Source organism: Leptodactylus fuscus, chromosome 4, assembly GCF_031893055.1.
Source record: "Leptodactylus fuscus isolate aLepFus1 chromosome 4, aLepFus1.hap2, whole genome shotgun sequence".
NCBI classification, from domain to species: Eukaryota; Metazoa; Chordata; class Amphibia; order Anura; family Leptodactylidae; genus Leptodactylus; species Leptodactylus fuscus.
In genome coordinates, this window is record NC_134268.1 from 55029711 (window position 1) to 55053333 (window position 23623).

Consider the following 23623-nt stretch of genomic DNA (forward strand, 5'->3'; position numbering starts at 1 on the left):
TGCACACAAATTTGGGGCGGAGCTAAACGGCAGGTTGCATGTGAAACCCCACCCACCAAATGATGCAAGAAACCAGGAAGAAAGAAGATTTTACAGCAGTGAAGACTGGTGAGTATGCGAAGTGGGAATACCCCTTTAAGGACACCCACGGACACTACATGATATTCCATTTAAAGTAATGCAAATTGCAAACGGATGCAGCTAGTGTCCGATGCCAAAATCCGATGCTAGTGTGAACGCCCCCTTAGCGGCATGAGTTGGAATTTCAAGTTTGTAGGGTTTTTAAATTAAAAACATCGCCAAAAATTATTTTTTAAAAAATATGATTAACATATAACAAATAGGTCGTTTTTGGGCAACACTTTTCCTTTAACCTTCGCACCCAACAGTGGTGACAGAGAGGGGTTTACAGGAGGCGTAAAATGCTGTATACACCAAAAAGTTACTTATTTCTATAGTAAATTATTATTATTACTAAAAAAATATACAAAGAAATGAAAACACTGACATCAGTAGTACAAGAACTGCAGGCAAACAATATGCAGTCGCTGTGTAATCATTGGATGTCCCAAGTCAGACCCTGTACCCTCCGGAGAGAGTGACATATATACTGCGGTTATTCTAGGCCAGTGATGGCGAACCTATGGCATGGGTGCCAGAGCCCTCTCTGTGGGCACCCATTTGAGGAAGATTATACTGTGTGGGGGCCACTGTGGAGCAGATTATACTGTGTGGGGGCCACTGTGGAGCAGATTATACTGTGTGGGGGCCACTGTGGAGCAGATTATACTGTGTGGGGGCCACTATGGACAGATTATGCTGTGTGGGGGGCCACTGTGAAGCAGATTGGACTGGGTGGAGGTCACTGTAAAGCAGATTGGACTGTGTGGGGGCGCATTCACATTTGTGGGTCCGTAATTGTGGATCCGCAAAGCATGAAGGTTAAATTTCCGTGTTGGCACTTTGTGATAAATTAGTGAGTTTTGGGTTGCAGTTTGGGCACTTGGTCTCCAAAAGGTTCGCCATCACTGTCCTAGGCAGTAAAAGGCTTATTCCTACCCCCAACAAATTGATGCAGAGACTGGAAAAAATACTCACAAGTCGCGACCACCATGGCAGGACCTTAGGCTAGTCTTACACAACTGCCAGCCGCACACGCCAATAGAGTTCTATGGGACAGTCCGTGCCGTAACGTGAATTCACAGCTTTTGCGGACCTGCGGTATTCACTGCGGACCTCGGTCACGGCATAGCACGGATAAAATATCTGGTGGTGTAAGAGGCCGTACTGAATATAATCTGTCTGCAACTGGTCTGCAATTGAGAACTCACAATTGCGGACTGAACTTACTGTCATGTAAGACCAGCCTTATAGAAACAGGTAGGCAGTGCCACTCAACACACAGGGTAGCTCAGTTGTGCCCTGTAGTTTCCATGGCTCCAGTTCACCTCTCTTTGAGATACGGAAACAATGCAGAGCAGCAGTACTTACCTGCTTCTGTAAGTCCTGCCCTAATGCCTAGGATTTGTGAGTGGTTGTTCTAGTCTCTGAATGAATTTGCAATGAGGGGAATAATCCTTTAGGCCAAGGTCCCACGTTGCGGAAATGCAGCTCTTTTTTGTTGCAGATTTTATTGCAGTTTTATGAGCCACAATCAGGAGTGGATTGAGCAGAAGGGAGAAGTATAAGAACTTCTTGTATATTCCCATTACTTTTGTATCCATTCATGGCTTTGGCTCAAAAAAACGCAGCAAAATCTGAAAAACAAAAACAAAAAAAAACCAAAAAAAAACAAACAAACTGTGTTTCCGCAACACGGGGCCTTAGCCTTAAAGGGATTAGTCACTTTCATAAAACTGATGTCCTACCCTTAACGGGAGCACAGAAAAGAAAAGCAGACAGTGCGCTGAAATCAGCACACTGTCGGATTTCTAGCAGCGTATTAAACCTCATGTCCCCAAAATGGTGAAAGGTCCTCTTTAAGTATGCCGTCAGAAGCAGGTGAATGTTAGCGGCGCTGCAGTTCCAAGGGACCCCACTACAGTGTATGGAGCTTCATACACTGTATGTAGTATACCTGTGCAGTATAGCAGTGGCGCCTGGAACTTCTTCTGGCCGTATAATTAGTATATGTCTTCAGCCAGCCATATCAGCTGGTTGGTTCAGGTGTCAGACTCCAAACGACCTTGGATAATGACCTATCCTGCACAACCCCTTTAAGATAAGCCATCAATCTTAGATTGCTGGGGTCAGACTGTTGGGACCCCAGCAGGTTTTTTTTTTTTAGGGACTACAACTCCCGGTATTGTTTACATGGTGAGAGCTGAAGTGCTCACTCACCATCTTTCCCGGCAGCATTTACAATACAATAAAGGTATGCTTTAAAAAAGGGAACCAGCATGTAAACAACACCAGGAGTCGATGTGTTTTATAGATTGCAAGCACAGAAGGCTAAATAGGTACACAGCATTTGGTGTGCATCAGTATATACTACTTTGCATTAGACAGCTTTTGGGGTTTTCAATAATTTTGTTATATTGGTATTGTTTTCTATAGGCAGAGTTTCGTCTAGTAGAGGGGTTCTGTCGCGGTGCCCATCATCTTTACAGAAGGTCGCACTGCATGCTGCATATTACAATGTGACAGTCTAAGCATATATGCCTAGCAGAAGGTGTGTAATGGATTATCAGAAACATTACTTACTGTGTCCCATATCTGAAGTTTAATTTGCTTGCCGTCAATTGTTATCATTCGTGCACCAAATTCTACACCTGCGAATGAAGAATGAAAGATGTTAATGTTTCTTTCTACAAAAATCTATTCATTCTAATCTGAGCATATTATTAGTGACATGGCAAGTAATTCTCTATAGGAAGACCGAGGCTTCCTATACCAGGAAGCTAATGGACAAAGATCAGCAAACATTCGAGAGCTCGGAGGACCTGCACATTGATCTCAGTATGATGCGCTTCCACTAACGCCAGCTAATCCAGTATGTATGTAACATCTGGGTGTCTTGGGATTATCATCTACTCCATTTATATGGGAAATTATTCCAGGTTATATTTTTTTTTTTTTTACCAAAAACTCCACAAAGTAGTTCCACTGCTGAATACACAAGAATGGGATCCCTGAGCGCTCCATGTGATTGGAGCAAAAGTGTGATCATTCCTTTACTTCTATGGAAGGGCTGAGCGCAGCTCTGAGCTTTGTATGTCTCTGCCACAGACAAGCAATGGAGCTCCTCAGATAGGGGAGGGGGGAGGTGAGGGGACTGTGCTGTCTATCTTCAGCTCTTCCACTTATCAGCTGGTTTAATTGAATTTGGCTGATAAGGCTGAGGTGGGGAGTCCGGTACCTCTGTATGTATTACAAACTGATTCAAATTCAGCTCTGCTACATCAGCCTCTACATCAGATTCCTACTGTGGTAATTAATTTACAACCAATCCCTCATTACTAACTGAGCAGAGCAAGTGAAACCCCGCCCACCAATGTGCTGAGAAAACCAGGAAGTGAAGAGAGCACACAGCCTGCAGGTTGGTGAACAAGCATGACGGGAATATCCCTTTAATGTTGGAATAAGCTCTTTAAGGCTAAGGCCTCACATGTTGGAAACGCAGCAGAAATACTGCAGTGTTTTACGGAAACAGCAAAGTAAATCAGATTCTGTCTAGTCCCATTCACACATCTTGGGGAAAAAAATGCTGCTGTTTTTGAAAAAGGCAGCATGTCAGTTTTACCTGCAGAAATGCAAGAGCTGACACTACAATAAGGCTAATAACTTTTCTGCTTCAAATACTCCACCATTTTTGTAGCCCACCTTTTGATCTGTGCTATTTCATCTATGTCTTGTGCAGGTGAGGTCTCAGAAGTGGACAGTCTTCTAGATGTGGACACACCAGCTCTCTATACAGCGGGATCACAGAGAAAGGTCCTTCATCAAGAACATTTCTCTCCGTCAGTTTGACACCCAGGAGATGCATTTATAGTCTATGGGGTGCACCGGTGTCTGTGGGTAACCACTGCTTTAGCGATCCAGCTCTCTGTTGTTCTGATAACGGAGTAGGTTACTGATATGCGAGAGGCATGGAGGTATTATTACCGTATATTAAGGGGGTGTTCACACATAGGACTTTGATGCTGATTTGGATTCAGATTATGCCCAGAATCTGTCGCTTCTCAAGGCTAGTTCACACGCGGGCAATGAGGCAGATTTTGGGCTAGTTCACACGGGGACATGGAGAAGCATTTTGACAGTGGAATCCACGTCATAATCCTTCTCCATACAATGTTATTCTGCTAATTAGGAAGCTTTTCTTTCCAATGCCAAAATAAGCCACACGTTATTTACATGTGAACTAACCCTTTGACAGCAGATTTCGCCTCTAAATCTGCCTCTATGCAATGGTGGTCTATGGAGACTGCCAGCAGAAAAAAGAAGCGGCATGACCTTTCTTCAGGCGGATTCCGCCTGTTGAAAGCAATAGAAGTGAATGGGAGGCAAAAAACGCCTAGCGTTTTTTTTTTTTTTGCAAAAAAAAGCCTAGCGTTTTTTCTTTTTACAGTCCCTTCACTTTAGGGGAGGGGAAAACCACCTGTCGTTTTCTGAAGCAGTTTTTACCAAAAACTGCTCCAGAAAACGCCTCAAGGTCAAAAAACCGCTTCCTAATTAGGAAGCAGTTTTTTTCAGGACCAAAATAAGCCAGGAGGTTTTTACGTGTGAACTAGCCCTTACAGCAGGACGCAAAAAAAATAAGCACAGCGTCTACGACTACCTGATGATTAGTCTCATTCACTCGGCCCAACCAGCAGCGGCAGAATGAAGATGACCTGAATCGGTATTCCACCATGAGGAGCGCCGACTGCAAAATGTAGAGGGATCCGAGGAGGTCCGTCTCAAAAGTTGTTAGAAAGACTAGTTACACTTTAAAGTGAATCTTAACTTTCAAACAATTTTGACTTTTCTGGCAGTTTGTGATATTAATACATCTTACAATATACTTCATTACAGATCTTGGGTCCTTTCTGTGAAATCCTGGGCTGAGATCCATTTTCCATACCTCCTGTATTCGTTGCCTTGTTTCTCTCATTACTTCTGAATGGAGTAGGGGTGTACAGAGTTTTTTTTCTAATGCAGGGAATATGAGGCTGAAGGGCGGAGGGCCTTCAAACAGTTTTGGAATCATATGATAGAGGATAGTCACAGTTCTATCTGTATTATCTCCACAGATATCATCAGTTGATAACAGTTCTGCTCGCCATACTTATATTCGGCTGCTCTCAATCCCAACTATATTTTCAAGTGGTATTGCATGATAATATAGATAGAACTGCAATCTGAAAATCTGGGATTTGAAATATGAGAGTATCCTTTTTCATATGACACCAAAATCACTGTTTTAAAGGGATTGTGCAAATATGGACATTTATCCCCTGTGCTGTGGATAGGGGATAAATGTCCAATCAGCTGGAGGTCCGAATGCCAGGTCCAACAGTGAACAGGAGGATGGTGGACCGAGATTCCCCCTGCAAACATCTTTATGAATGTAGTGCCAGTGCACTTGTGTGACCAGTGCTCTATTCAGTTCTATGGTGCTGCCAGGACTGTAATCTCCAGTGCTTGCAGGTTCACAAAAGTGAATAGAGCGCCGATCACACAAGGACACTGGCACTCCACTCAAAAGGAGGCTTTAGAGGGACTTTCAGTCACCCTTCCTCGTGATGACTGGGGGACACAGCATTGAAACCCCCAGAGATCGTATACTTATACCCTTTCTAGTGGGTAGGGAAGAAATGTCCATATGGGCACAACCCCTTTAAGTATTACAATACCCCAAATATAACTGTTTGACGTAACCCCTTGCATTAGATAAGGGCTTGTCCATCCATACTCCAGTGAGAAGCGTTGTACAGATCTCTGTTGGCAATACAGAGATAGTCTTTTTAGCGCCAGAAAAAGAAATCTTGTATGAAAATGTAGCTGGTGTCAGCCATGCATATCTTCTATCCGCACAAACCCTTATACAGGACCATTTCTTTGCCATCAACTTACCAATTGTCAGGTCGTGAACTGGCTGGAACCTTTTGTCTGTGAACTGCAATAGTAGGCATGATTTACCAACACCTGCAACCAAGACAAAAAAAAATGGGAAATTTTTATTATTCACATTTATACAGCTTAATGCATATACATGTACAGTATTAAAGCAATGAAGCAGCAGGGACCCAAACTATCAGTCCTAAGATCTACACGGGATGGCTAAAGAGAACTGAGGTCAAAGACAGTGGCTCATGTACTTCAGTGTACGGTAGTTTATGCCATCCTAACTATATTGGGCACACTCATCATGGCCGTGTCAATGTCATTCTACAATACTGATCTGATACTGCTCCATTTGTTCTAGGACTGTCCCTATAACAACTCAGTAATGTTGTCGGCATATTGCTTTCTATACATCAATATTAATCTTGACACAACATATGGTCTAGGACCAGACATGCAGTCTTATTAGCTGGCGCCAGACACAGGATACTGGATTCTGCTGGCAGATATGGTTGTGGCCTTAGTTATAAGTGAATTCTCGTCATATGGTCTCGTGTAGCTCACTAGCAACGACTTGTGGTGCCCGGTATCTGCAGACCCTTACATTTCTTATACCATTCACTGCTCTATTACATAGTATGGGAGCCTGTGGGGTATTCTTCAAATGCCTGTATACCAAGGGGCAACATGGTGGCTCAGTGGTTAGCACTGTAGCCTTGCAGCGCTGGAGTTCTGAGTTCGAATCCTGCAAGAAGCATTTTTCTGTCTGCATTTTTCATGCAGAAATCACACGGACCCCATTATAGTTTATGAGGTCCGCGGGTTTCCTAAGGTAAACGCTCTTATTTGGATACCCAAACGCAAATGTGAATCTAGCCTTAGTTGTATTTGGTAATGGGGCCATTGTGAGGTTTGTATGCCAACCACCTGCACCCTTATACCCCACGTGTTACTAGTGGATGAAGTGTAAGAGCTCATTCAGAGGGCTGAAGAGGAATTGAGGTGGACTTCTGCCTCAGATTTTGTTTCATGCTCTGGTCCTTTGGCTGACCATTGCAGCGTGAATGGGGTCGATCAAGCGAGTGCAGAATCCTTGCCAATATCAAGGAAGACAAACATCCTTCTAGAATTCTGTTTCGATCTCTACCTCCTATTGAAAACAATGGGAGGAAGATTCAAAGTGGAATTAGGTCAGAATTTTGAGGAGGAATCCACCCCAATATCAGCATCCACTTCCTCCATGTAAACATACCCTAAGTGGCTGGAGGAATTGCGCTTCATTTTCCGTCCGCCAGCTACCCATGGCAGAACGCCGATTTACAGCATCAGCACTCCATCATGGATTTTTTGATCTCTCCCTTCTGCTGAAAACAATGGGAGGAGGAATCTGAGTCGAATCTGCCACTGATTCGGATGTGGATTCCGCCCCCAAACCAACATCAAATTCCTACTTGTGATTCCTAACAATACTAAAAAGCCGCAGTAAAGCTGGAGGAGATCTTGTTGTTTAGTTCATGGCGGAAATCTTAGATGCTTTCTATTTCAGAAACTGTTTAGTCAGGGATTGTGTTCTCAGAATATCGGCAGTATGACAAGTCACATGAGCCCATCTGGAGGAAAGGTGGTTACGTAACCAGCATGTGTGTAACATATACACAGAGGGGCCGATTTATGAACGCCATCGGAACTCACATTCACTTCCATGAGAGTGGCATAAACAACGTAGCTCAGTCCCGTCTACGCTTTCCACAACTCCCTGCCAAAAAAGTTTCTAATCTTCAGGAGTTAAACTCACATGACCAAGTCAGTTTACTGGCTGTAAAAAAAAAAAACAGACAAATCGCTCCGTTTTTAACAGGTGTTTTGTATCCATCCCATATCAGTTTGTCCATATGTGGTGGCCGGGCTCATCCGTCTGACATCAGTTTTTAACAAACCGTTTCTACAAACAGATGAAATTCACTGGCCATTGACCCAAAGGACCCTCAGACTGTTTCACAGCCACTAAATAAGCAGCATCAGCATTTTAATCATTCAAAACTAATTTTTTTTTAACCGGATGCAAAGTCCTGCATGTCTGATTAAAAAAAAAAAAAGAAGAAACAGTTTCACTGCAGAGTCAGTGGGTTAGTAAATCCAACAATGTTTCAAACGCAAAATGCACAAAACCCATTGAAGGCAGGCTCTTGTGTATAGTGTCTGAATAGGTAGCTACGGTTCTGCAGCATCTTGCTATGTGTGCTCACAAGTACATTCCTATACACATCATTTCTATGGACACATTCTGTGTGTGTGTTAAAAATTTGTCTTTGCTATCTACAGTAACCAGTGACAAGATATGATTGATGCTGACTGCGCTTGTCTGCCAGCCACGAGAAAATGGCCGCTTACAGTACTGTGTAAGCGGACATTTTCTTGTGGCCGGCAGGCATATGCAGTCAGCTCTGCCCAAGGCCAAGAAATTTGAAGCCAGTGCTGGAAGAATACACGAAGAAAGGCCGTTCCCGCAGAAGATGAAGGCGGCGCTGGAGAGTTCTCTCGCAGCATTGGGGACGCCTCGAGTGCTGCAAGAGAACTCTTTTGCATACCGACAAAAACCAGGATTTATACTGAACAGCAGTGCGGAGAAGACATCTAAAGGTAGAAGAATAGCTTTCGTTAAAGCTATTCCTACAGGTTACCCAGACAAAATTGCATTTTAATGATAGAATCCCTTTAAGAACACTGAAAAATGACACTACACAGAGTGCTACAGAAGGATAGACGATACGGCCAGAACCTGCGTTGTTTCAAGCCTATTGATGATTTTTATCTCTATTTTCTTGTTTTGTGTCAAAACAAACTAAAAAAATTCAGCAAACTGGTTCCAGGAGCAGCACTCTGATACATCCGACGCAGGTTTGTCTCCTCCTGCCAACTGCACAGGTTGACAAGAGAGAAGAACCTGCCATTGCCAGCAGACAGGCTACGAGGAGGAGTCTGGTTAGGCACATTATTATTTTATTATTATTATTGTTTATTTACCGTATTTTTCGGACTATAAGACGCACTTTTTTTCCTCCCAATATGGGAGGAAAATGTGTGTGCGTCTTATAGTCCGAATGCAGCGTGTGCAGCGTCTGTGTCCTGTCTATGAGGAGCAGCACGGAGAGCAGCACGGTGCCTGCCTGCTCTGCCCCTCCTTCCCTGTCTGTGTCGCGTGTTTGCAGGAGCGAGATATGAGAGGCAGGGAAGTAGGGGCGAGCCAGACAGGTGAAGGAAGCGTGGTTTCAAGCTTGCCGAGAAAACCACGCCTCCTTCTCCCGTCTGGCTCGTCCCTCCTTCACTGCCTCTCAGATCTGGCTCCGGCAATGATGCCACACAGACAGGGAAGGAGGGGCGGGCCAAACGGGAGGAGGAGGCGTGGTTTTCTCGGCAAGCTTGAAACCACGCCTCCTTCACACGTCTGGCCCGCCCCTACTTCCCTGTCTGTGTGGCTTCATTGCCGGAGCAAGATGTGAGAGGCAGTGAAGGAGGGACGAGCCAGACGGGTGAAAGAGGTGTGTTTTCAAGTTTGCTTAGAAAACCACACCTCCTTCACCCGTCTGGCCCGCCCCTTTTTCTCTTCTTACATAGCTTCACTGCAGGGTGTCTCTTTCCATCCATGGATGAGATTAGATAGATAGATAGACAGACAGACAGATAGGAGATAGATAGATAGATAGATAGGATAGATTAGATAGATAATGTTCAAATCACCCCCATATCCCTACAATACATATAAAACAAAAACATTACTGTGAAACACATACACATTTGGTATCCCTGTGTCCGAAAGCCCCCGGTTCTATTTACATTGGTGAAATATTATATTATTATATTATTAAATATTTCACCAATTTTTTTTCCTTAATTTTTTTTTTCCCTATTTTCCTCCTCTAAAACTTTAGTGCGTCTTATGGTCCGGTGCGTCTTATAGTCCGAAAAATACGGTATATAGCACCATTAATTCCATGGTGCTTTACATTTGGGGGTTACATACAATACACAGAATATACAGGTACATATCATGCTAACAGTGATCGACTGGCACAGTGGGGTAGAGGGCCCTGCCCATGAGGGCTTATAATCTATGAGGGAAGGGGGTAGAGACAGAAGGAGAGGGGGAGACGGTACAGATGTCAGTGCGGTGATAGTGTTATTGGAGGTTGTAGGCCTTCCTGAATAGGTGAGTCTTCAGGGCCTTCTTGAAGCCTGTGATTGTGCGGATCAGACTTATGTGTCGTGGTAAGGAGTTTCAGAGTATGGGGGATGCACGGGGGAAATCTTGGAGACGGTTGTGTGAGGAGCGGATGAGAGCAGAGCGGAGTAGGAGGTCATTAGAGGATCTGAGGTTATTTGTGGGCAGGTAGCGGGAGATTAGGTTGGAGATATATGGAGGGGACAGGTTGTGGATGGCTTTGTATGTTAGTGTTACTAGCTTGAACTCAATTCGCTGGGCTATGGGTAGCAAGTGGAGGGACTGGCAGAGGGGAGCAGCCGATGAAGATCGGGAGGTGAGGTGAATTAAATGAGCAGCGCAGTTTAAGGTGGACTGGAGGGGGGCGAGGGTGTTAGCTGGGAGTCCATTTTTGATGTAAGAATTATCCCTAACTTAGCCAAATGCTTGGTTTCTGCAAAATTACTTTTTTTTTTTTTTTTTTTTTTTTAAGAGTTTGTGTACAGGAGAAAATTTGCTGCAAACCTACATTTAATTTGTAATGGAGGGGAGAAGGGAAATAAAAGATTGGACATGTTAAATTTCAGCATGCCTGATCCTTTGTTCTCACAGGAGATAGACCCACCATTAGGGCTAGTTCACATGGGGTTACGTGTGTACACAATCTGTCGTGGCATTCCGCGATGGATTAGGGCCAAATCAATGGGCCGGAGAGTTGCGCCGTGGCCGAATCAGCCGCAGAATCCATGGCAAAACAGGGCAGCTTGCTTCTTTTTTTCCCGCTACAAGCTAGTGGAAAAAAGCATTGAGCGGCTCCCACTGAAGTCAATGGGAGCAACAGATTTGGAGGCGGATTCCGTGTCAAAATCCGCTGACAACTTGCCCTGTGTGAACTAGCCCTTAGGATGCATTTCACACTGAGTAAACGCGCGTTTATTTTTGCAAAATACAAGTGTAAAAATAAGACTCCCATTGACTTCAATGATATTTTTTACACGTGTAAAAAATACGCCTGTAAAATGTCATTGAAGTCAATGGGAGTCTTATTTTTACACGTGTATTTTGCAAAAATACACGTGCGTTTACTCAGTGTGAATGCACCCTTAGAGATGTCTATCAGCAGCTTATTCTCCCCCTTTTTTATGGCTTAGGCGCTCTCTGTTCCTCCCTAGACAAGGGATGAAGTTTATCGGTAAAATGGTTTGGATTTAACTGTGACGCTGTGTGCCAAAAGGGCCAAAACTTTGACACATTCTGCATCAAAATCAGCTCCAAATTCAGACTATATTCATTTCAATAGGAGTCAGATGCTTTTTTCCTCAAGCAGATTTTTTTCAGCTAGCAGAAAAATAAACATCATACTCCATCTTCAGGCAGAGAATGGGAAGTAGAAAATATCACTTGGCGGGTACAGATTTTGTCATGGAATTTGAACAAGTGGAAAAATCAGCTTCAAATTCCTGTACCTTTGCATTTACTTTAATGTAAAGAAAAAAAAAAAAAACCCCATGATGGAAAGTTATTTCATAGGGAGAAAAACTCTTGCATGCGTGACTTTTTCTTCCGTTACAAAGGTATACAAACATGATGGAAGAAAGCTTCTGTCGTGTTTTTTATATTAGAGTCAATGAGAAAGAACAGACAGAGAGGGCTCCATCACTGCTGCTCTCATTGTACAAAATGTATAATGGTAGTGTGAATGTCCCCTAACAGGTGTAATGTTAGTCTAGACAGTGAGTGCGCCGGACTTATTCTATAATAGAGGTTTTGATAAATCTGGTGCAATTCAAGGGCGTCTCTTTTACACGTGCACGATCTTACTTTTAGACGGCACTAGTAAATCTGCGTTAATGTGGACGGAGTGAACTTATCCTGTAGACAGGTAATGAATCTCCTTTGTGAGAAAGCCTTGAAGTGCAAATCTGGCTCCTGGCATATAATGGAAGGACAGGATTATATGTAAACAAGCCTGTAATTCCACTTTAGCCGCTCGCACACCGACCGTCTGGTAACACCCGACTCAAACTATTCACAACTAGAGGGGGTAAGAAAAAGCTAGAGACGGCTCCAAAATATTACACATTGCAAATAGTGGTCATATTAAATAAAGACACTAGAACATTAACACAGTGTGACGGTTGTAAATATATGATCACAAAAACATTGCAGTATAACTAGTTATGTTTCAAGCTGAATATGATATTACGTGACAAGACAATGCCAGCAATATCTGGATATAGCTATAATATGCCTTTTTGTCCCAGGTTGAAACTAAAATCATATGTCCATGCTGGCATCTTGTAATCCATTGTTGTCTGGGGAGACAATAGTCCCACTCCAGCTGATTTGAGGTGTCTCCTTTTGGCTGGAGACAATGGACATGTAGGTGTTGGGGCCAAAGTGGTTAAACATTTCAAAGTGCCAATACAATAGACCAGGTCAATGAATAGACAATTCCAGAGGACATCTCTAAGCAATCACTGTCATAAAGCATGGACAGATAAAATTCAATTGACCCCCAGCCCCTCACACACCTAGTGGCTAGCTGTGGATGGAGTTCAGAGCTAAACCAAAGATTATGCCCATATGTATACACTGTAATACATGTATGGGATTATGAAGATTGAAACTACAAAAACATTCCTGAGTATTATAAGCTTTTGACAGCGTATCAGACATCATAAAAGGTGTCTGTGCTCTCATGTAGACCTGACCATGTGGACACAAGGAGATTCTACAGGGTTTCCCATGAGAGCATGGGAGGGCCTGGTACATCACAGGAAGTGACATCACAGGAGGCGGATACCCCGACTTACTAATCAGACTCATGATAGAGCTTGCTGTTGTTTACTTCCTGTATCTGGATTTTAAAAACCTGCACATGTGGATAAAACGTCTCTGTGTGCACTGCGGAGGCTACGAGAGAAGCTCTTATACCAATTCTTGTGTGGTGTGAAATCTTCATCGCTAGCAACTTAGTCTTTGATTTTGGCCAGCCATAGTCACTCACAGTAACTGGACATGTGACCACAAAGGCCCGTTTCTGATAATACAAACAATTGTTCAATACGTCTAAACCATATTTGCTGAAAGGGAAGACCAAAGTGCCCCCCCTCCTCCCGAAACTTACATATGTATGTTATTGTCACTACTTTGTTTTGTTAGGGATTATTACTCCCTACAGCTGTATGAAAAGGTGACCCTGGATTAAGATTTATTGCAGGTTTCACCCTGAAAACCGACCTTTGCAATTCAAATGGTTAAACGATCATTAACTTTTCAGATAATGTAGTTTTATTTAGTAGAGCAGGTGATTCTGGACCAAAATGTAATCTACTTTATTTAAATATATTGCTGCTTTTTGCCTGGAAAACCTTCCTAAAGATCCTGCCATTAGGTGGCACTCTTCTAGTTAAGTCTCCCTGTTGCTAAGCTAATTTCTGCTCCATAGATGCAAGACAGATCACACTGAGTGGACGGGGGAGGGGCTGGCCTTTTCAAACTGTGAATGCAGATGGGAGGAGATGATTCTCCCGACACCTTCAAACTGTTGCTCTGTGCAAGGGACTAAACATTCTGAAAATCCCTGCAATGTAAGGGTGCATTCACACTGAGTAAACGCTAGCTTATTCTGAAGGTAAAACACGTTCAGAATAAGCGGCGTCTAAAGCAGCTCCATTCATTTCTATGGGAGCGGGGATACGAGCGCTCCCCATAGAAATGAATGGGCTGCTTCTTTCACTCCGTGCAGTCCCATTGAAGTGAATGGGGAGTGCCGGCGTATACGGCAAGCTCTGCTCATGCCGGAGCGTACACGCCGGCACTCCCCATTCACTTCAATGGGACTGCACGGAGTGAAAGAAGCAGCCCATTCATTTCTATGGGGAGCGCTCGTATCCCCGCTCCCATAGAAATGAATGGAACTGCTTTATACGCCGCTTATTCTGAACGTGTTTTACGTTCAGAATAAGCTAGCGTTTACTCAGTGTGAATTCACCCTAAGACAAGTCTTCTATGTGCTAGTATCTACTTCTGACTGCTTAAGGTTCCCTCACCTCTCCAGTGCGACACCCTGCTGTCTTCTGTAGTTCTGGCTGATGTCAGGGACCAATGATTGGGACTCAGTGACGTGCCGTTATGAAGCAGAAACGTAAACATCACAACACCACATAACACTGAGGCCCAATAAGTGGTCCCTGATATCAGCCAGAACCACAGAAGACAGCAGGAAGTTGGGCCACAGAGTTGAGTAGAACTATGTCTTTTGTCCACTTTTTGCCACCTAGTACTAAATATCTACCGTATTTTGCGGACTATAAGGCGCACTGGACTATAAGGCGCATTACCCATGAGCGCCTTATAGTCCTGCCTAGGTCCATATATAAGGCGCACCGGACTACAAGGCGCAGCGCGTTCCGGTGCACCTTATATGATTGAAAGCGGCGGCCGGCAGACTTTGCCGGCGGCCGCTTAACCCCCCGCGTGCCAGCCGCTTCTATTCATTTCAATGGCACGCTTCCATTGAAATGAATGGAAGCGCTCGGCACACGAGGAGTTAAAGGGATTCTACCTTTAAAAGAACTTCCTTCTTGATCACGTCGGAATAATCTCCTTACCTTTTTACCATAGCCAGCGCCGCCTTCTTCCGCAGCTCCGTCTCTGTCTTCTTTGGGCCTCATGGATGACGCATGCGCAGTCGGCTCTAACAGGCTCTCGCAGCCAGAGCCGACTGCGCATGCGTCATCCATGAGGCCCAAAGAAGACGACACGGAAGGCGCGAACACAGCTCAGGGAGAAGGCGGCGCTGGCTATGGGAAAGGTAAGAGACGAATAGTCTTTTAAGGCTATTCCGACGTGGTTAGGGGGAAGAGGTTCTTTTAATGGTAGAATCTAGAGTTGAGCGAGTACTGTTCGGATCGGCTGATCCGAACAGTACTCGCTCATCTCTAGTAGAATCTCTTTAAGCAGCGGCCGCCGGCAAAGTCTGCATGCCGCTTCCATACATTACAATGAGAGCGCGCTATTCAAATAGTTAGAGATGAACGAATACTATTTGAATAGCACGCTCCCATTGCAATGTATGGAAGCGGCATGGAGACTTTGCCGGCGGCCGCCGCTTAACTCCTCGCGTGCCGCCGCTTCAAGCCTTATATAAGGCGCACCGGACTATAAGGCGCACTTTCGATTTCTGAGGAAATCGAAGTATTTTATGTGTGCCTTATAGTCCGGAAAATACGGTACAGCTCTGAGGTATACTGACCACTAAAATGTATATACAAATATCTATGAGGACATCCTGTGCTACCACTATAGAAGAACGTCAAGAAAGAAAAGAAATCTATTGTCAGGTTAAGACAGGGCAGCTATACCAGCCCCACATTTCTTTATCTCTGCTTCCTGTATACCTTACCAATACAATTTGGCCAGAAGACATTACACCTCATATACATCTATTTGCTATAGCACGCAAGTGAAATAAGACATGCTCAGCCTCCTATGGAGGTCGCTTATCTCCGGTAAGAACAAAGGACTGAACATCTTGATAGGCAGGGGTAGCATCAGGACAGCCTCATTGAAATGTTGGGTGGCATTCAGATAATGCATGTCCATACTTGTAATAGGTGCCCAGGGCCGCTCAAGGTTTGTGTGGGCCCTTGGGCGACAGAACTTCAGTGGGGCCTTTTTGGCGCAACTCATGAAAGCCACAGCAAAAAAACTAAATAAACCTGAAGTTGGTTGTTTTTTGCTGAGGTGGACCGACTAGACCGTAATACAGACCACTACATACAAGTAGATAGAACATGTTTTAATCAGCTGCAGAATCCACAGCCGGATCGAGCAGGGCGCCTTTTCAGCACCCTGCGCCAATAGTTTTCAACTGGAGGCAGAATGAGGGAAGAATCTGCCGCCGATTAGGAGGCCAAATCCGCCACAAAATCAGCGCCAGATTCTACTATGTGAATGAGGCCTGATCCGTTTAACAGCTCAATGATCGCTTTCATCTGTATTATGCCTCATAGCAGCCCCTGCACATAGAATAATGTACCATAGTGGCCCCTACAGTGCTCATTGCAAATACTGCAAAAATCCTGGGCTTGGCAGATCTTGAAATTTTAGGGGTTTAGCTTCCACGATATATTATACTCTGGGGTCTTTTTAGACCCCAGAATATATTGATCTGAGACCTAGGGGAGGTGACTAAACAATGTTAGGGTGCATTCATACTGAGTATACGCTCACTGATTCTGAACATGTAACTCGTTCCGAATCAGCGGTGTTAAAACAGATCCCATTGCTTTCTATGGGTGCTGGCATACGCGCGTATCACATTGAAAGAAATAGGGGAAAAAAGCCTCCCATTGATTTCTATGGGGAGCGCACGTATGCCGGATCCCATAGAAAGCAATGGGATCTGTTTTAACGCCGCTGATTCGGAATGAGTTACACGTTCAGAATCAGTGAGCGTATACTCAGTGTGAATGCACCCTTTATACAACTCTTGTGCGCTCCAGTGCGACTCCCTGCTGTCTTCGGGCCTTGTCAATGAGGTGACAGATGTGGGTTAGGCTGGTGACATTGTATGTTGTGACGCTGGCTTAACCTACATGAAGTAATTAAATAGGCCTGAAAACAGCTGGGAGACAACGGAGCCCAGGAGAGGTGAGTAACATTTTTGTTTTTTTTTGTTTGATCACCTCTGCTTGGGCTTCCGCTCATTGTACTCTGGGGTCTGAAATTAATCCATGGTATAATAATAGCAGTTTTGATTTGGTCATCTTTGGTCTGAACGAGAACAGCAGGCGATCCTCGCAAGACGTATCTCACTAGGTTTGCCCAACAAATACTCTTGCTGTGGCCCGTGCACTTACTTATCAGTCCACCGCTGCCTTCACTTCCCTTTCAGCCTTCCAGGCCTGTTCAGCACCAAAAACATCATATGAGACACACGGGATTGTTTGTGGACTGAAGGAAAGGTGGAGGCAGCTATGGGTAGGAGCAAGGATCAGTAAGTAAATGGGGCCGGTTACCTGCTGGAGTTAATCCAGCAAGTAATATCCTATGAAAAAAAATTACAGCAAGGGCACTTCGAGCCCCCCTGAGGTCATGACCTCATGGGTCCTCTAGAGGTCGCAGTCAGCAAACCTGGGCAAGTGCCAGGGACCCACTCGGCTGCTGACGCCAACTCTGTGCGCACCAGGTGATTACTTGACTAACAGCTATTCCTCCAGACCAGGGGTAGGGAACGTACAGCTCTCCAGCTGCAAAACTACAACTCCCAGCATGCATACTTGCTCTGCTGTTCTTGGAACTCCCATGGAAGTGAATGGAGCATGTTGGGAGTTGTAGTTTCACAGCAGCTGGAGAGCCGAAGGTTCCCTACCCATGCTCCTGACCACTGGATTTAACCCATCATTCAAATATAACCAAAGGGGTGTAAGCCGCAGCCAGACACCCCTAGTGGTAACTTATCTCTCCAGAGAACTATAGGAGTGAAATGTAACATGTACAATCATTCTCGCTTCTGTTTGTGGAGAGACAGTAAGTCCCAATACATATGAAAGTCTTCTTGTTCCTCCAAAAGCAGCAGGTTCAGCCAATTTTTTTCTTATGTGAATGGGGCCCTAAAAAGTAACATGGGGTAGAATACTGGGGTTAACTGCAAGAAAATCTAAAAATTGTGTACTCTAACCAAGAGATTGTGGACTGTGGATACGGTCAAGTCAGGAAAGAGCCATCAAAACGACTGCCAAAATCCTATAAAATGAAGAAACCAGCCAGACCACAAAGGCCCAGCAACAACATCTCTAGACGTCCGTAGGAAACCCAACGAGACTCCGTACAGAGGAGACTATAGAGTGTCAGACAATATATTATATAAAGGGTAAGAAAGTATAGGATTGGTATTCCGTCCCCACGGGACACTGCCCAATTGCTGACTAATCTTCCTCTATACTTACTGCCACATAATGTATACTATTAATAGGATGAGCTGACATTACTTCCACTCCGACCAAGGCATTTACTGAGCACATCACTTGTATCTGGATTACTGCACAACAACATGATCCACATGGATGAAGAGGACACACCATTTCCATCTCACCAAACTGCACTAAAAAACGGGAGCTCCATTTATACTGCGTCACGCCTGAGACTGGACCACAATGAATAAAAACCTGTAAAGGCCTGGGGGTTGGGTTGGGAAAATCATTATTTCAATTAATTCACCATTTCAAAGAAGCGCGATTTAGATTTTTGGAGATAGCAAATAGCACCCAGCTATCCCTCGACGCTTCCAAAAAGGTGAATGGGAGCGGTGATGTGTCCTGTCCATCTAGGGGCCATTTTAAAGGGAGTCTATCATTGGCTCTAGCGATTTTTAACTAAGCATATATTTGCATAACTTTAGAAAGGCTATTCAGACATACCTTTTATTTAGTAATCCTCCGGGCCGTTTTTGAATTGAACCGTGTTTATTGATATGCTAATTAGCCAGCAAGGTGCACTGAATAAGTTCACTGAGCATATCAATAAAGCGGGCTAATTCAAAAATGGCTGGGAGGATTACTAGACAAAAGGTAAGTCTGGAATAGCCTTTCTAAAGCTATGCAAATGTATGCTTGGTTAAAAATCACTACAGACAATGATAGGATCCCTTTAAGGACTTTTCTACTGATGACCTATCCTTGGGATAGGTGGGGTTGACTAGTGAACGCTGTGGCTTTTCCAACCAGCTGCTCACATACTGATGACCCAATGCACCCATAGCCTCTTCAACTAATACCAAGCACAGTGCCCGTGTATATATATATATATATATATATATATATATATGTATATATTTTTTGGTAGTGGTTTTGGTTTATATTGCGGCTCAGCATCATTCACTTGTATGGGAGACCATGTGACCAATAAACATGACATCATCAGTACAGGGAAGAGGCCGAAGCACTGTGTCGTCTTCAAACTGCTGACCTGTGGGGATCCTACAGTCCTATGAAAAAGTTTGGGCACCCCTATTAATCTTAATCATTTTTAGTTCTAAATATTTTGGTGTTTGCCGCAGCCATTTCAGTTTGATATATCTAATAACTGATGGACACAGTAATATTTCAGGATTGAAATGAGGTTTATTGTACTAACAGAAAATGTGCAATATGCATTAAACCAAAATTTGACCGGTGCAAAAGTATGGGCACCTCAACAGAAAAGTGACATTAATATTTAGTAGATCCTCCTTTTGCAAAGATAACAGCCTCTAGTCGCTTCCTGTAGCTTTTAATCAGTTCCTGGATCCTGGATAAAGGTATTTTGGACAAACAATTCAAGTTCAGTTAAGTTAGATGGTCGCCGAGCATGGACAGCCCGCTTCAAATCATCCCACAGATGTTCAATGATATTCAGGTCTGGGGACTGGGATGGCCATTCCAGAACATTGTAATTGTTCCTCTGCATGAATGCCTGAGGATTTGGAGCGGTGTTTTGGATCATTGTCTTGCTGAAATATCCATCCCCGGCGTAACTTCAACTTCGTCACTGATTCTTGAACATTATTCTCAAGAATCTGCTGATAGTGAGTGGAATCCATGCGACTCTCAACTTTAACAAGATTCCCGATGCCGGCATTGGCCACACAGCCCCAAAGCATGATGGAACCTCCACCAAATTTTACAGTGGGTAGCATGTGTTTTTCTTGGAATGCTGTTTCTTTTTGGACGCCATGCATAACGCCTTTTTTTATAACCAAACAACTCAATTTTTGTTTCCAAAATGAAGCTGCCTTGTCCAAATGTGCTTTTTCATACCTCAGGCAACTCTTTTTGTGGCGTACTTGCAGAAACGGCTTCTTTCACATCACTCTCCCATACAGCTTCTATTTGTGCAAAGTGCGCTGTATAGTTGACCGATGCACAGTGACACCATCTGCAGCAAGATGATGCTGCAGCTCTTTGGAGGTGGTCTGTGGATTGTCCTTGACTGTTCTCACCATTCTTCTTCTCTGCCTTTCTGATATTTTTCTTGGCCTGCCACTTCTGGGCTTAACAAGAACTGTCCCTGTGGTCTTCCATTTCCTTACTATGTTCCTCACAGTGGAAACTGACAGGTTAAATCTCTGAGACAACGTTTTGTATCCTTCCCCTGAACAACTATGTTGAACAATCTTTGTTTTCAGATCATTTGAGAGCGGGCTGTCCATGTTCGGCGACCATCAAACTTAACTGAACTTGAATTGTTTTGTAGAAAGAAATGGTCCAAAATACCTTTATCCAGGAACTGATTAAAAGCTACAGGAAGCGACTAGAGGCTGTTATCTTTGCAAAAGGAGGATGTACTAAATATTAATGTCACTTTTCTGTTGAGGTGCCCATATTTTTGCACCGGTCAAATTTTGGTTTAATGCATATTGCGCATTTTCTGTTAGTACAATAAACCTCATTTCAATCCTGAAATATTACTGTGTCCATCAGTTATTAGATATATCAAACTGAAATGGCTGTTGCAAACACCAAAATATTTAGAACTAAAAATGATTAAGATTAATAGGGGTGCCCAAACTTTTTCATAGGACTGTATGTTTTAGACCTTGACCAATTGCATATCCATGATCTATCCTAAGAATGGGCCATGAATATCTAAATCCTGGAAAACGTCACTTCTCCCACATCATGCAAATCCAGGAAGCTATGCCATGAGGAGCTGCGTGTTGGTATCCTTACCCTGTAGAGTTGCTTTAGCTGAGATGCAGTGAGTGGCATGGAGAAAATACAGTAGCTACCAGTGACAACCCCCGCCACCCAAGAAAAACAACATGACCCTGCAAAGCTGCTATTTTTAGGTTCACTCCATGTCACATGCTAATACACTTCTGCAGTGCTCTGACCCCACCAGACTGCTGGGTGTATCTCACTGTGCCAAGTATTGAGAATAAAAGGCAAAATACACCTGAAATTTCAGATTCTACCCTATATACATTACAATAACAGATCAAACCCACTGAGGGTCTATCTGACCATCTACCATGTATGGGGGGGCTTACCAACATTCCCCTATCAGCAGTTGAGGTAAAAAAAGAATCAGGCTCCAGGCATAGGGTCATTTTTTTCATAGCTATCACAGTGACCCACTCATCAGTATGGCCACATACACACTGGCCAGTGAGCCCAGGGCAAAACTCAGGACAAGTCTTACCGGTCTGTACTGATACACAGGCTCACTGAAAGACATGCATGGGGCCACAGAGTCTCGGTCGTGTGCGGGTAGCCTCAAGCTGTCCATTCCAAAATGCCCAAATCTTTTTTTCTGAAGTGGGGTGTCTGAAAAGAGCTCACTGAGAACACATACACACTGAGCCGAGCACACATATATGGAAGATGGCGAGGACGTCTTCAGCTGACGGCTATTTTTAGTCTTTAGAGGAGCTAGACATTTATTTTTTTTAGCATTCTGCAAGGCAATACAATTGAAAGTAAACTTTGTAATAGAGCTTTCTGTCCTTAATCTGGGGGATTCCCTTTGCCCAGAGTGCTGACTAGGCCGCAGATATATTACCACCATAGTTCCACATGGGCACAGGAGGGTGGGAGATTGTACTTCACTGAGGACAGCAGAAGGCAGGTGGTGGGAAGAAATACAACAATACATATAGAGCTATACTAGGCCTTGTAGAAGTAAACAATGATCTTGGACACCCCCACAATTATGTCATAGAGAACCTACAGTCTAATGCTGAGACATGATGTCATAGAGGCCATATATCTCTACGTATCTAGTGCTGGGTTGCCATAGAGGCAGTAGATTTTATTTTGTACTGTGGGGGTAGGATGCCATAGACAAAGTAGATCTTTATATGTTTATTGCCTGGTTATGAAATCAGCAACCTTTATGTGTATTCTGCTGGGATATGATGTCATAGATCTTTATGTATGTATTGCCTGGTTACGATGTCACAGAGGTTATGCATACTTTGCTGAAATATGATGTCAGAGCTGAATGTGTGTATTGCTGGGTTATGATGTCAGAGGTAGTTGAGCTTTGTGTGTGTACTGCTGGGTTGTGAAGTCAGAGATAGTGGATCTCTATGTGTATACTTCTGGGTTATGAGGTCATAGAAGTAGTGGATCTCTATGTGCATACTACTAGGTTGTGATGTCACAGAGGTAATGGACCTCTATGTGTACATATACTGCTGGGTTGTGATGTCATAGAAGTAGTAGATCTCTATGTGTATACTGCTGGGCTGTGATGTCATAGAAGTAGTAGATCTCTATGTGTATACTGCTGGGCTGTGATGTCATAGAAGTAGTAGATCTCTATGTGTATACTGCTGGGTTGTGATGTCATAGAAGTAGTAGATCTCTGTGTATACTGCTGGGCTGTGATGTCATAGAAGTAGTAGATCTCTATGTGTATACTGCTGGGCTGTGATGTCACAGAGGTAGTGGATCTCTATGTGTATACGGCTGCGTTGTGATGTCACAGAGGTAGCAGGTCTTTATGTGTATACTGCTGCGTTGTGATGTCACAGAGGTAGCAGGTCTTTATGTGTATACTGCTGCGTTGTGATGTCATAGAGGTAGTATATCTCTATGTGTATACTGCTGGGTTGCGATGTCATAGAGGTAGTGGATCTCTATGTGTATACTGCTGGGTTGTGATGTCATAGAGGTAGTAGATCTGCCAGCATACACATCATGTAGCCGGTGTGGAGTAAACAGCTGGAGGTGCCGGTACCGCCCCGTACACCCACATACTCCCCAGCACAGGCACCATGGTACCCGGGCAGCAGCCCCTCACACTGCTATGTCTGCCAGCGGCCTCCACACCCCGGACACACAGCAGGACCCCGGGCCTACACTCATCCGCTGCCCGGGCCCTGGCACCGCTCGCATCCACCACGTCAACTACTCCAACACTGCGGAAATGGGAAGACCGGCCGGCCCCGCCCGCACAGCCTCCTGCACACAGCACAGTGGCCGAACCCCCTCCGTCCTGAGCGCGGCGCTATAAAGCACGGCAAAGCCGCCGTGGCCTGCACAAACCGAGCCGCTCCTTACCGGTATCACCGATGATAATGTATTTGAAGAGATAAGCGTACGCCATGTCCGGATGATCTGACTCTCCTCGTCACTGCTACTAGCGGCCGCGCTGACGTAATCACGGGCTCGTCCACGACACTCCTCGCAAGCGTGAGCGAACACGCATGCGCTGCCAGGGCTCCCAGGACTCCCTGTAGTCATTGGCTCCAGTGGTGTTGGTCATTGGAGCGGATGTCCTGGTGTGTGGCGAGAAAATGGCGATGGGCGTAGCTAGTAGCACATTGCCGGGCCCAGAGCATAGACTTCATACATGGGCCCCAACATTATCTTCATAAGACATGCC

At 44.4% G+C, this 23623-nt stretch overlaps 1 protein-coding gene across 1 annotated transcript in view; it reads right to left on the reverse strand.

Moving 5' to 3' along the window:
- Window positions 1–23422, reverse strand: part of RAB2A (RAB2A, member RAS oncogene family) — a 68461-nt gene extending 45039 nt beyond the window's left edge. Inside the window, exons 1-3 of the mRNA XM_075270475.1 lie at window positions 23299–23422; window positions 6055–6126; window positions 2704–2771 (exon numbers count right to left, since the gene is read on the reverse strand). Coding sequence (XP_075126576.1) covers window positions 2704–2771; window positions 6055–6126; window positions 23299–23344 — 186 coding nt within the window. The 5' untranslated portion in view covers window positions 23345–23422. The remainder of the gene's footprint in view (window positions 1–2703; window positions 2772–6054; window positions 6127–23298) is intronic.
- Between the last annotated feature and the right edge of the window lie 201 nt (window positions 23423–23623).